At 39.2% G+C, this 14,937-nt stretch overlaps 1 protein-coding gene across 2 annotated transcripts in view; it reads right to left on the reverse strand.

The window, feature by feature from the left end:
• Positions 1-1,334: 1,334 nt before the first annotated feature.
• The window catches only part of mgll (monoglyceride lipase), a 46,173-nt gene continuing 32,570 nt past the window's right edge, over positions 1,335-14,937 (reverse strand). For both annotated transcript variants that reach the window (XM_079678141.1, XM_079678140.1), the window contains 4 exons: positions 11,242-11,352; positions 10,830-10,919; positions 8,548-8,763; positions 1,335-6,327 (listed from right to left, as the gene is read on the reverse strand). In XM_079678141.1, coding sequence (XP_079534267.1) covers positions 6,211-6,327; positions 8,548-8,763; positions 10,830-10,919; positions 11,242-11,352 — 534 coding nt within the window. In that variant the 3' untranslated portion in view covers positions 1,335-6,210. The remainder of the gene's footprint in view (positions 6,328-8,547; positions 8,764-10,829; positions 10,920-11,241; positions 11,353-14,937) is intronic.

Consider the following 14,937-nt stretch of genomic DNA (forward strand, 5'->3'; position numbering starts at 1 on the left):
CACCGACACTACATTCATACAACCGAGGCTGTCTCAAATTAATGTTGATACAACACCACCACCTACTGACTGATGTGCGCCTGTTCAGACTCAAATCTCAATAGTTCTCAAATCTCAAAATGTTTTCCCGCATTGTTCTTAAATAATTTCAAACTTAAAACTTCACAGAAACCACAACAGCAATATTGTCTTATCCCACCCAAATTCACCGGATCACTGGTCTGCAACGCATCATGAAAAATGTTTAGGATTCTGACAATATCTAACATTAAAAAAAAAACATTCAAGGAACTTGAAGACTGTTAGGAGGTATTGTGCGGTCTCTAAAACAGACCCCAATTCACTTGATACCTTATTTCATTATAATTTATTACATGTATTTCCTATAATATAATGATATGAGAAGGCTTTTCTCTATCACACTATATTGTATGACTATGGTTTTTCATAACATATCTGTGTTTTAAGCAAGATCTTTACCAGTAAGTAATTATGGACAGAAATATTATTTTTGTGCGCACAGTTCAAGTAATTATTTTTTTATTTGTTCTTAGTTTACGAACTGCAAATATTTGAGTCCTTCATTATTAGTGTTTGCTTGGATTAAATCTAAATTAAGTTTAAAACTTGAAACTAAAAAAGTGCAATACAGCCTTTTGCATTTTGAAGGAGGTTCATAAATAGTAATCTCTCGTATTCACTTCTTTTTTTTAATAAAATCTCAACATGTACAAATGGAGAAAAGGCTGAATAACATTGCCAAATAGGGCAGTCTAGATAGACCCCCCCAAAACATGTCTCGTTGTTTTGTATTACAAACCATTCTGTAGATATCATGTGATCAACAGAACTTCCTGTTTTTGCTGGAAACTAATGGGAAAAAATGGTTAATTCACAAATGTGACAGTCAATACATTAACCAGATGAGGACCTCATCTGTAATGTGAAAAACTGTGTTGTTATCCTTTATGTGTGTGTCTACAGGCACTTAAAATAAACAGGTGTTTAGTTATGAACTATCTCCGCATACACATAAACACTCAGAAACTGATTGGACAGAAATTGACAGAGACAGATAAGCTATAAATATAAAGAGACTGACAGGAGAAACACAAGCAGACAGACACAATTACTGAGACAGAAACTGATTTGACAACCAGGAAATGGAAAGTAACGGAGGAACGGATCTGCTTAACGCAGCTCTGTACAGCTGATTTATATCAAAACACACTCTAATCGACTCACACACACAAACACGCTTAGATAAATGTTCAAAATTGTAATGGGGCATAAACAACACTAGGCCACAATCCAAAAATAAAGGACAATTCATATTCCCATACAAATCTTTTATTTGGGTGGAATGCTTATTTTGCTGTTTGAGTCAAAACCTGATACCAGCAGTTTAGTCCTCAAAGATATTTGACCACATTGTCTTTGATTTAAAATGTAACAGAATGTTTAATGAAAGCACGTCCAGGTCATTTTGTAAGTGGAGATACCTCAAGATTGATGTGAAAGTTCCTGAAAAGTAAATGGGAAAGAAGTAGAAGATTTCCCGAAACCTGTAGCAATAACACCCTGTTGATAAGATCTTGTTATAAAACAGTTTTTAATATCAGATGGTTTAAACATTTATAGTTCTCTGACAAACTGCACAAAGACGCACAACGCCGACTTAAACCCACAGTAGTAAAATACTCTCTATGCATAATCATATCAGAATTATTGTCATACATTTTTACGATTGCCGACTGTACATACTTACAACCCTGACAGTTTCTATCGAAAAAAAGTATTGTGGACTTTCATGTAGCATAAAAAGTAAAAATGACAAAATATGACTATGGTTTAAACGTTATGGTATAAAAAATGCCTTGTCATGATGTGTAATCAATATATAGTAGCCTATACATAAAAGGAATACCTATAAATACTCTAAGATAAATAGAAGATTTATAAAATACATCGCATTCTTCATTTTTGTATTTCCATCAAGTGTTGTTAGCAATGCTATGCTTTTATACACTGTTTTACAATTAGGTTAAGTCATCAAGCAGTCTGGCCACATTGTTTTATGTTATTAAAAGCAGCCAGATTTGAATGTTTTTGCTCCAAAATGCAATGTCAACCATTACAAAATGGCATCATAAACTACACGTATAGATTAGATTTAAATGGGAGGATGTGTGAATTAATTACATTACATGATGAATTCAAGGTAGAACCTTTTTTCATGCATTCACAGCATTTTGGAGAAGTCCTCTTCAATTCTTGCTGTCTGTTTGAGCACTGCCACTAGATTTAATTCATGCAAAGTGCACTGAATTATTCCAGCGCACTCTAATCTCATAACATTACAGAAAGACTGGCCTGTGCCCATTAGTCCTCCATCATATATAACAAGCTCTTTTCTTAGAAACAGTCATAAAGTCAAAACACATTTTGAATTATTTCCTTTGTATTTTCTCTACTTAACATAGAACTTCACTCATAACATAAAAGAGGTATTAACAGTCAAGTGAATTATTACATATTAACAGAGCAATGCATCTGTACATGGCTATCTCTCAGTATGATAACATCCACCACTTTCAAATCAAAACAAGGGATAGATGGGGGCAAAAACATAGCAACTCCCTAAAATTCGAAATAAATCATTACAAAATTGAAACGTTGTTTTGTCAGTAACAGCAGAGCAGCCTGATTTAAATTCAGCGAGTTTCTTATTATTCACTGCGACGCTAATTGTCTGCTCTCTCATCTCCGCGCTCGCACCAAAGGGAATCCTCACAGCAGCGAACTGAACAACCAGCTCTGACAGCGCTTTTCATCCTGCACCATTAACAAATACACATCTTTCACTGGCTGATAAAAATCCAAACAAAAACTGTGCTGCCATGGTTACAGTCAGCTACACTCTCTTTTCCTCTCACTCCATCTCCATCTGTCTTTGCCCTCATAGCAGTAATATGCACTCTTGTAGTCTGACAGGTAGATTTGATTTAGTTGACGTTCTGTTACCCAGCATCCTACGAGTCTGAATCCATTGTGCAGCAGGGGTGCTATTACCAGTTTGAATATACCTGGGACTGTGCAGCCTTTGTGTGTGTGCTGTGCCGGCTGCCGCCCAATCAGGAGCAGATTGTGTTTGAAGTGCTTGTGATAAGACGCTGGGGTTAAGGGTCTGACTCCCACTGGGACCCGTGAATACATTACATCTCAATCTGTGTCAATGTAACCTGATATCTTCGCCTGAGGACTGAGAAAAGCAGGGAAGAGGATGCGTTTACACCCTGAAAAAGGATAGAGTGAAAAGCATTCTTTGTATAATTAATGTCTCATTGCATCTCCATGGTTTTATCACTACATCAAAGACAAAAAGGATAAAAATAGCCAAACACCTCAGAGCTGTCTGCAGGGCATTTGTGGGTCACACTAGCGCACACACACTCATTAATATCAAGTGTTTGCATCCCTGAAGTTATTTAGTAGCTTAGGGTTAGCTGAGTCGGTGGAGACTTAAACAATGTGTCCTCTATTAAACAGTTATCTGTCCAAAGAGCCTGAAAAGAAGAACATAAGCTGTTGCTGTTCTGATAATTGAGCACTGGGGGCAGTGTGGGTGGCTGACAGTACGAGATGTTGGAATTAACGGCAGAACAAGGGGCTCTGTGATGGACAGAACAAAGAGCGCTGGTCACCACAGCAACACAAAAAGGTGGAGAGAGAGGGTGACACGGGGTGAGGCAGGAGGAGACCGGGTGAGGGAAACGAGAGGGAAAAAGAGACAGAGCAGGCCTGAAGCCAGAAATCCATCTCATTCTATAGGTCTTGTAGGGATCACCATGGTTACTATACATGTCAAATGGAATAAGAAAAATTCTATGTTGCCGCCGACCTGCTGCCGTGGTTACACATGAGTAACGGTCAGCGTGGATACCACACTGTGCTTCCCCTACTCTCTCTGCGTGAGGCCTTTTGAACTCTGTGTGACAGAGAAAAGAGCCAGAGGGGAATGAGATGTGTTTTCTACAGAAATGCACGATGTCTGAAGTCAGACACTGATATGAAAGCCACACAATGTTTGCTCCCTTCCCATCTTTGATGATTATGGTGGAAAAAATGCCTCCTGACTCCTCCTCATGCTAAATGAATAGGTGGAGGAATCTCAGGACGCTTAGCAATACCTGCTAATTACAGCCTACCTGAAATATCAAATAATGAGCTCAGTGTGTTTCTGTCCAGCTTATAATTACCGGCTACCAAGAATAAAGGCTACTGTGACATTATTGCTATGGTTTCGTCAGCCACTGCTGACTCTGAGTACTCCACACTGCTGAGAACATTTTGAAAGTTGACAGATTCAAACATTGGATATATATAACAAGTGAGATGTTAGTTTGACCACAGCTGCAGCTACTTTTATTGTAGATGCGATCAGATGAAGCCCAAGCTATTCCCATGGCTGCCATAAAGTCCATCTTTTAAATTATTTGTATTATTTCCATTCTAAAATCAAATCAAGTTCATTTTCCATGTCTTTTGAATCCAATTTGATTAACTAAAAGCTGCTTCAAACCCTTTCACACTTCCAGGAATAATATCCTGATGGAGAATAGTCTTCAACTACTAAAATGTATCTATAAAGTTACCATCATGTGCGGATGCAGTAGTTCTCTTTCCCAAAGCTGCTAAAATGTATTTTAAGATCAATGAATTATATTAGATTGTTGCGGTGTTTAGGTTCAGAAGTTAAAATCTCAGTAACATCCCTTTATGTCCCTTCACCTCTGGAATTCATTCTGGACCACATCCTGTTTTCCCAGCAAAATGATAACTGCAGCATTGTTCTGAGGGGTTGGGATCCCACTGTGGCCTCCCAGGCAAGAAACGGACACATCCACATGAAAAGATCTGGATGAAGTGTCCTCCAGATGCCAGATGCTGTGATGAGAAGAGATCTCTTCTTTTGTTCTCAGTAACAGAGAGGGGGTTCCCTTTCATTTTCCATCTGGTCTGAGCTTAATGAAGTTACAGCTTCAGAGATTGAGCCTAACAATGTCACCAACTGGGACCAGAAAGGTCAAAGGTCACATAGAGAGGGGACCTTTTGAACTTTGCTCTTTTTCTGTAATTCCCACCTGCAGAGGGAGATTGAATATATTATAACTTATAATGTAAATGAAGGTGTTGGGGAAGTAATCCTAAGGCTGTTATAAGAAAATATCTTAAACAAGGAAAAGAAGACTCTTTTGCTAGGATCAATCGAAGGATTCACTCAATTTGTAAAACAACATGCCGGATGATTATTACTGGATTTAAAATTGTGAGGCCCGAGGTCTAGCCTCAGGCCTCACGATTCAGATAAATGGATTACGACATATGTAAAGTTTAAGAGCTAAGCATCTGTCTCCAGGCCAAAGAAAAAAGGGACATGCGGAAAAGTGAGGGGAAGAGAGGATATGTTATGTATACATAGACACATGTACTTAAAGTACAGTTTCTGAGCCACTATAAAAGTGTCAAAAGTGGTGTTTTAGGTCATTTGTAAAACACTGCGCTCACAGAGGAGCGTTTTAAGAGAGCTTGCAGATGCTTGCTGAACTGTCTCACTGAAAATCTGCTTTATATCCACTGGTCTTAAACACACGGACAGAGACAGACCTGTCTGCTGAGGAGCCATGAGCAAAAAGTAAATGTGCCTGTGCCGATTCATAATGTCTTACATTACGTTGGTCATCAGTTTTTAAAAAGCTCTGGCTTGTTTATGTAATTGAGGGAAAAACTTGAATATTGCACATTAAACCCCAGCATAATGTAGCTTAAACTTCACTTTAGCTGCATCTCACTGAGCTCTAATGGAGAGAACCACATTTTTATCCAAATCTGCCCATGACTGAAAAACAAGGGAAACATCCCAGCTGCTGAGTATCTTAAACAGGAAGTAGTTTCTGACCCCATCATCCAATTAAAATCTCTATAACCTGGGTTGATTGATAGGTACACAGGAGAGGTGGATATACTCTTGTTTGTTAAGTTCTTGCCCGGAAGATATTGTCAGTACACTTTTTATACTGAGAAAATAATGTCAGTCTATCGGCCCGAGTGTGTTTCCCACACCAGAGTGCAGTAGTGTTGTTATGCCTCTTGGGACGAGGTTGGCAATTTCCCTGGAGCTCCTACAGGTTGTTTCTAGGAGCCTTGTGGTTACGGCGATGTCACAGCTGGGATGCGATCTGTGATCCATCCGGTCACCTCCTTCAGCGTGGACTCAGACACCTCCGGGAGGTCGTGGTGAAGGGCGTGGTAGGCCCCCTCGAAGACCTGAACAGACAGCAGCAATGAGAGAGAGTCAGAGAAATGGGATGTACGCATCGAGGAAGATGTTAAAAACTGGGTCATTTGAGATAAGTGCCTTGAGTGTCATATTTCAGGAGGAAACTTGTTTTCTCTTCTGCTATGATGTTCTGTGTGAACAGCGTCTTTTAAAATGAACTGCAGTCCAACTTCAGGCAGATTCAGCATGCTAGCTAAACCTGCAAGGAAATATTCAAAACCAAAATAAACAGACACTTTTCTGTGATGAACTGACGCCTGATAACATTCGGTTCAATATTTGGTTCACCAATTGTATCTCTCTGATAAGACATGTGCTAAAGCAGTCCATGTACGTCATGAGCACCACCTGATGCTATAGAAAAGAGGAACAACACGTAAGATAAGAAGTGGTTAGGAAACATCTTCTTTCTTTTTACTTGCCATAATTACAGTTTTCATCCCTCTTGGTTTGACCATGTGGTTTAAAAAGAGCGTGTGAACTTCCTTCTTCACAAACACACATCCTCCCGCGAATAGAATGTGTGTGAGGAGGTTGAACATATATTTGACTGACAACATAGTTTAGTTTAGGCATGCCCATCTGCTGGGTTTTTAAAGGTGAATGTATTCTGTATGCATTTTACACTGCTTGAAGTTGCACTTTATGTAACGGTCAGATCCAAAAGCAAAACTATTGTGCCTTCAACCCTTCAATACGATACATTATTTCCCAATGTTTTGCTCTCAAGGTCTCAATATGACAATTTCTTCTGTTTAACCTAGCTTTCCAGGCAGTCCTACTAGTGATGGGAATTATGGCTCTTTGAAGAGAGCCAGATCTTTTGGCTCCGTTCCTTTGCGAGAGCCGTTCAAAAGAGACGTTTTTTTTTTAAGGGGGCGGGGTTAATAGGTTTATCTGCGAAATATACCTTTTATAATTCAATCAAATTTAGCCCTGTTTTGACTAATGATTTATATGTGTACACATACGTATATCACTTAAATTATTCAATACATCCTTTGTACTGAAGTATTCAAAAGTAAAAATTACATTTTTAATAGAAAGGATTTGCTGGGCACCATCGACTCCAAATGGGTGTCACGCGACATGAAGCAGGTGAGAGGCGCCTGTTGTGTGTTTTTGTAAAAGAGCTGTTTGGTTATCGTTGATTGAAATATCAGGCACGGTTGTTGCAGAGAATCTAATTTACAAAGTCTCACAGAGGAAAGGGTGTGTGGTTTATTTGTACGTGTTTGTGTAATCATGCAAAAACTTCAGTTACAGTCCCAGGAAGTGCATCCAACCTTTCCTTTTGTGTGTGTGATACTTTGTGTTGATTGTATTGTGTTATTTTTAATGATCAAAACAGGTGCACTCTGTCACCTAAAGAAACACATTCCTTCCTGTGAACTGTGTGTATTTTCAATGAACTGTAGAAGAGATAAACACACTTGCAGGCCCCCGCCCTGTATTTGCCTGTGTGTGGGCAGAATTGTCCAATTTCAGGCAGATTCAGCATGCTAGCTAAACCTGCAAGGAAATATTCAAAACCAAAATAAACAGACACTTTTCTGTGATGAACTGACGCCTGATAACATTCGGTTCAATATTTGGTTCACCAATTGTATGTCTCTGATAAGACATGTGCTAAAGCAGTCCATGTACGTCATGAGCACCACCTGATGCTATAGAAAAGAGGAACAACACGTAAGATAAGAAGTGGTTAGGAAACATCTTCTTTCTTTTTACTTGCCATAATTACATTTTTCATCCCTCTTGGTTTGACCATGTGGTTTAAAAAGAGCGTGTGAACTTCCTTCTTCACAAACACACAGTCTCCCGCGAATAGGAAGAATCCATCTATATATATGTAGCCTTCAGTGTGTCTGTCAGTGAACCATGCGAGACTCAGCACTACAGAATGTGTGTGAGGAGGCTGAACATAAATTTGACTGACAACATAGTTTAGTTTAGGCATGGACCTTCTGCCCATCTGCTGGCTTTTCAAAGGTGAATGTATTCTGTATGCATTTTACACTGCTTGAAGTTGCACTTTATGTAACGGTCAGATCCAAAAGCAAAACTATTTTGCCTTCAACCCTTCAACACGATACATTATTTCTCAATGTTTTGGTCTCAAGGTTTGTCTGAATGTGAAGATTTCTTCTGTTTGACCTAGCTTTCCAGACAGTCCTACTGCTTTTCACTGAACAGCCCTTCCTCACCTTGAATTTCTTGTCGGAGCTCGCAGCGTTCTCGTGCATCAGCTTGGAGCCTCTGATGTCGCAGAGCTTGTCGGTGTCGCCGTGCAGGAGCAGGAAGGGCCAGCTGATGGAGGGGATCTCCCTCTCGATGCGCGCCGCCGCCCCCATCAGCTGCATGGCGAACGACACCCGCATGCCCCCGTGGAAGTTCAGCTCATCGGCGTCATACGCCTCCACCTGGCAAGAAAAATAAATATAAGAGTTATTGAGCAAAGTTTATCACATATCTCGCTGGTTCTGATTTGTTATTTATTCCATCTTTATATAACCACAACAATAAACCTTGTAGATGAATTCAAATATGGAAAAAAGTCAAGAAAATAAGGGCCTCCATGGGAGAATAGAGGACCTTGAATAGGGAAAACTATGAAAGTTGGCAAATTGGAGTTAGGTTCATAAATAAATGGATAGGAAGCTCTAATGGTAATACAACTAAATGAGGACCCACAGTTCCCTTACATTAAATATGAATGATTTCAAGTTCCACATGTGCTCTCACATCATCACACACATGCCCATTTCTATTAATTTTATTATGTAAACACAGCTGATGGCCACTCTTGGGCAATATGAACTACTGCTTTAAATAATGAATGACTGTAAGCTGATCATAAAGAGCCTTGCTGAGCATCCCAGGGGCTTGGTTAGATGTTGTTGCACATTATATCCTCATGTATTCAAATTGAAGCTTCATTTACACATCTGCCTGAAGTAATACATATGATAGCTACATTTACAATGATAGCTACATTCAAAATGCAACATTTTCAGTTTTCCGCACCAAAACCACATGGCGACCGCAAGAACTTTCATTGGTCAGCTCCGGCTGAATATGCTCACATAATTCACATGAAAAAGCTTCTTCGTCTTATTCCTTCTGTCTCTGCTATTATGCTAAAAGATAAAACTAGAGCCTGGTTTGAAAAACACAGGATATATCACGTTGGAAATAACAGTTTCACATGATGTTGCTATTTTAAAATGTATTGATCTCTTATTCATGCAGGGGAATTATTATTTAGGATTACCTACAACTAAATACAAATAATAATACGATATAATGTGACATAAAACAACATTGTCCCATGATTAAAGTCTTATTTTCAGTAAAGGTGAATCTTTTCCCAAAGCATATGAAAGATTGTGAGGAAAACTATTATTGCATGACACTGCCCAATCATGCACAATATGTCCGTCTAGTCTTAAGGGTTAAAGCAATGGCTCCAAAACTGACACCTTACACATTGTCTCAAGTATACCTTTCTTTACAATAGCCAGATCCTGTCAAAAACGTTTGTCACATGCCATAGTCATCTGCTGTTTAGGGTTTTGGGAGAAACATTGAGTTGAATTGATCGAAATAAATTACTTGTTCTGGAGCAAATGTCCACTCTCCTCATGAGGGAGTAGTCTTCTGGAGTGTGGCTTAGGAGTTGGGCTAGGTGAAGATGGTGCACTAGATAGCTATATTGCCTAATTTGTGGACTAACACACATTAAAAGGATTGAATGCAGTTCCCTATATCTCTATTTTTCAAACTACAGTAGTTGTAAAGCCAAAAACCCTTAATGAAAAAATATATAGGAGCCGCCCATTTATTGCCCCCTCCATGTCCCCCTCCATGTCCCTTTCTTGGCTTTGTAGCTGTTAACCATCTCATGAGAAAAATAAGTACTTTTTTTTAATCTTTTAATGAAACATATATGTAGGTTTACTTCCTCCAACACACTGAAGGAAGCGTCAGCAGCAGGATGTGGGATTCTATTGTGATTACAAAGTTTTCTTAAAGGCCGGCTTTGTTGTGCAATAACTTAAAGACATATCAAGTATGTACACACACAACACCAACTGTAGAACCACCACAAAACGGACGTATACTCTGTTTCCTGCCCACACACAGGCAAATACAAGTGTGTTTATCTCTTCTACGGTTCATTGAAAATACACACAGTTCACACGAAGGAATGTTTTTCTTTTGGTGACAAAATACACCTGTTTTGATCATTAAAGATAACACAATACAATCAACACAAAGTATCACACACACAAAAGGAAAGGCTGGGTGAACTTCCTGGGACTGTAACTGAAGTTTTTGCATGATTACACAAACACACAAATAAACCACACACCCTTTCCTCTGTGAGACTTTGTAAATTAGATTCTCTGCAACACCCGTGCCTGATATTTCAATCAAAGATAACAAAACAGCTCTTTTACAAAAACATACAATCGGCGCCTCTTACCTGCTTCATGTCGCGTGACACCCATTTGGAGTCGATGGTGCCCAGAGTGAGGCTGGGCACCATGTGGTTGAGGACCTTTGCCATAAAAACCTGCAAAAGAAAAGACAAAAAGAGCATTTCAGTTTATTTACATACTCCTGATAAATATTCCTATCCCTCTGTATTTTATTTCTCGCCACATTATTGTACAGTAATGAATAATTGGAATATTGTATTATTCCCCTGATTCTTGCCCGTGAAAGACACTTCATACACGTCAGTATCAGAGTCATCACACACAGCAGGGCTAAGCGGAGTAAGGAGAATGACTCTTGGGTTAACTGACTGAACAGTGTGACTGCAATATGAATTAAAGTGGAGAGGAAAAGAAGAGAGCCAAAGTGAAGAGCGGTGGAGAGAAGGAGTGCTTTACCTTGAACGGTGTGGCCGAGTCCGGGTTCATCTTGACCATCGGAGCGATCAGAACCACTCCAGAGAATTCACTGGGCCTCTCACAGGCCGTCAGGATGGAGATGGCACCACCCTGAGTGGGAAAAAGCAGAGAATATTTCATCAGAATTGCATGTTTTAATCTCTTGATTTTGGAATCATCTTTAGTACTCTCTTTCTGTAACTCTTTATCCCTGACCACAGCTACAAAGCAACCAACATTACTGCAGGGTATGCAAAAGTGAATCTTATTCAACAGACAAACACAAAAAAGTATGAGTTTAACCACCAATCTAAACATTTAATTTCAGTGGATCCATATCACATGCGGTTTGCTATTCATTGTGATGTCAGGTGACCATAAGGAGTATCAGCTTGTATAACTGACAGTCATGTGACCTGAAATCAGCATCTCATTGGTTGCTTTGTGAAACAGTGTTGCAGCAGGTAAGCCTTTCAGTTCATTTGAATACTTGGGGAATGGGAATTGATCTGACACCTACACAGAGAGCTTGAAATGAAGGTCATGGTAGAAGTTGTTTGACTTTTGTAGATTATTAACTGTAAAACCCGCCACTGGTGAACGTTTCCAGATGGACAATATCCAATCAAATACGTTTTAAAACAGAAAGAGCCACAGGCAAAGGCGTAGAGTTTCAAATCAAAGCAGTTACAAAAGTTTAAAACTGAAGAAAAAACGTGTCTCTGTGTCGGGAATATGATATAAGCTCCTTTTTCGACCTGTAACAAAAGACTTGGAGTGTATTAGCAAAGTAGGTGAGAGGTTGTGATGCGAGGAGCGGTGGGAAAAGTCCTCAAAGCTCAAGACGAACATAAAACAATCGATCTTTTGTTGAGACAAGCGTGAATTTCCACCCTGCTCTTTTGTGACAGCTGCTCCACAGACTGGGAGAGAGACGTGAACCCAGGGCCCCAGGGCACAGCGTGCACCGTGTGGTTGCAGCGAACAGCAGCGCAGGGCCACACCTTGGCACCAACGCTGACATTAGGGATTGTGATTTAAATCCTGTGATGTTAAGGCCATGATAATTAGCAGCTCTGTGGCGGCCAGGAATCAAATCGATTTTCCACGGTTCACTTTGTCATGGTTTCTCTTCTCAGATGGAGCAAGTGCAAGTGTGGGTGGGCACAGACACACATGCACATGACTCTGCATAGGGAAATCTGCTCCCACTCTCTCTCTTCTTCTAGAGACTAATTGGCTTCAACTTTGTTTATGTGAGCGTTCTTTGTCACTTGTTTGAATATTCATCAGGCTGGGGCCAATGACAGGAAAAGAAGCTCTGAGAGATAAAACATTTCTCACCAGAAAATCTCACTTTCTAAAGCACTCACTGCATATGCCCACACAAAACACACAGTTAGGAAAGAGGCCTGTTTCTCCCTTGCACACACATTCCAACACATACTAAAAAAACACATGAGCTCACACTGAAACATCCACGTGTAAACACCAGGACTCGATCAAATGGGGACATTTCTGCTAGATGATTTGATTAACACATCACATCTGATTCTGGTTAAGCATGACTCAATGTTACTTGGTACAAAAGATCATTCTAGGTCATGCAGACACAACCATGTACTGTACATCGGGCTCCTATGATATAGAGAGATAAGTGTGAATAGGGGAGAGAAAGAAAGGGACAGAGGAGTCCTTTAAGAAGCTGATTAAAGGCCTCTCTACACTTTCTCTCTCTGAACATTGGTTAAAGACGATGAATACTTGCATTGTATGTCTGTCAGCTGATAGTGGGTGGACTCAAACTGTCAAAAATTCCCTTAGGAGCCAACATGCTGACAAAATATAGACTATACAGCTAAACAGCTGGTATACTGACATTGCAAGATCTAATTTGGCTTGATATTAAATAAACTAGGGAAATATAACAGACTTGGAGAGAGATCGATGGTTGACGGCTGATCCGAATATATCAAGGCCCTAAATAGTGATGAAACATTAAAACTAAACTAAATAAAACTCTGGCAGGGAAGAAGTAGGACAAATGAGTCTCGGCCAGAAATATTTATGTTAGAAGCACAGAGATGAGGAAGAGTGAGAGTGAGAAGGAGCCACAGATGAAGGCATTTGTCAGCATTCCCATGAGCTGATACAACGCCAACTAACTGCTCCAATTATTTAATCACGGCTTAAACAAATACGATGCAGAGAAAACTGTGAAATAGTGTTGTTTATGAGACACATAAGCAACACATTTTCTAACTCTTAATATTTTGTAAGTATTTATTATTTCACGTGTTAACTCCCTAGCCCAGGGGTTTGGTGAGAGCTGTGGGTATTTTCTAACTAATTCTTCACGTTCTTCAGCAGTATTTTCAGATTCATAAACTCCAATTATCACTTGTTTTAGATAGAAAATGATTTCATAAGAGTTAACAGTCATGCTGTGAATGTCAATGCTAAATGCTAACATCTGATCGCCAACATGCTAACAATATGGATGCTATAATGCTGATGTATAGGCTGTGTCTGAAATCACTTCCTCGTTACTATGTAGTCCACATTTTTACTCTTTAAAAAAAGTTAATACAAAATATATAAAATATACATAGCCCTCAAATGTAACAAATAAAGCAGTGTCAATGACTTACACTACTTTTTGCTAAAAATATCACAATGCACTTGCTAGTCATTAGTAGCATCAGTTAGAGTAGCCTACAATTCAACTGTTGACCTGATTAGGCCACTAGATAAGAAGTCAAAGGATAGCCGAAGTATTAGGATTCATCCTCTGGCCATGGTATAATGTCTTTGCATAATTTCTTGCCAATCGAGCAAGTAGATATTAAGATATTTCTGTTGGGACCAAAGCAGTTAGCCCGAAAGAAAGACTGACATTAGCAATGCCAAAAGGCTAAGCTTAAAATGCAAATTTAAATGTACACAAATATTCCTTACTATGAAAGTACATTTATTTTCTTCAATGTTATCAGGAGAACTGCTTACACTTTAACCTGAGTGTCAAATGTTTAAACCTTTTTGATTGAAACAACAACTGGCTTAATTATAAAATTATATTGCCGTACACCAACAAAAAAACGTTTTTTGAGGGGTTTCGTATAGGGAGGAGTTTATGTTCGAAAAATGTGTCAAATAAACAAATAAAAGTCGCGTTGACTTGCTTTAACTAACATATATTACTAAAGTCGCATTAGAAATGCACTTATTTGAATTAAAACCATATTTACTTTATTCAAAACTAACCAAGTTGTAATGTGCTTTTGTTTTGTTTACATTATCATTGTCCACATATTTTATACTTCATACACTTGATTTATAGCAGACAGGGTTGATGATGTGTGAGTTTAGGACATCTATCTACACTATGTCCGGGCCGCTAACTGCAGTCTCCGCAGGATGTTATCGTTGGAACAGCGTCCCTGTAAATACTCTAGAATCCACAGGGTGTATCCACATGTTCTTCTAGTTGTTGCGTCATCTTCGCCTCTTTAAACAAAGACTCATACAAGCGGAGAACACATAACAGAAACAGGATGAGGAGCCACAAAACTGGAAAGCTGGGAAGTTACACAACATTTAATCTGGGTTGGGTTTCCCAAACTTTCATGTCTGTGTTTCATTTGTTTCCAAGAAAAGATAAGTAGAGGAGATAAAGAACAATAAAGGCCATAAAAA

This window comes from Notothenia rossii (genome assembly GCF_949606895.1).
Source record: "Notothenia rossii genome assembly, chromosome: 4".
Lineage (NCBI taxonomy): Eukaryota > Metazoa > Chordata > Actinopteri > Perciformes > Nototheniidae > Notothenia > Notothenia rossii.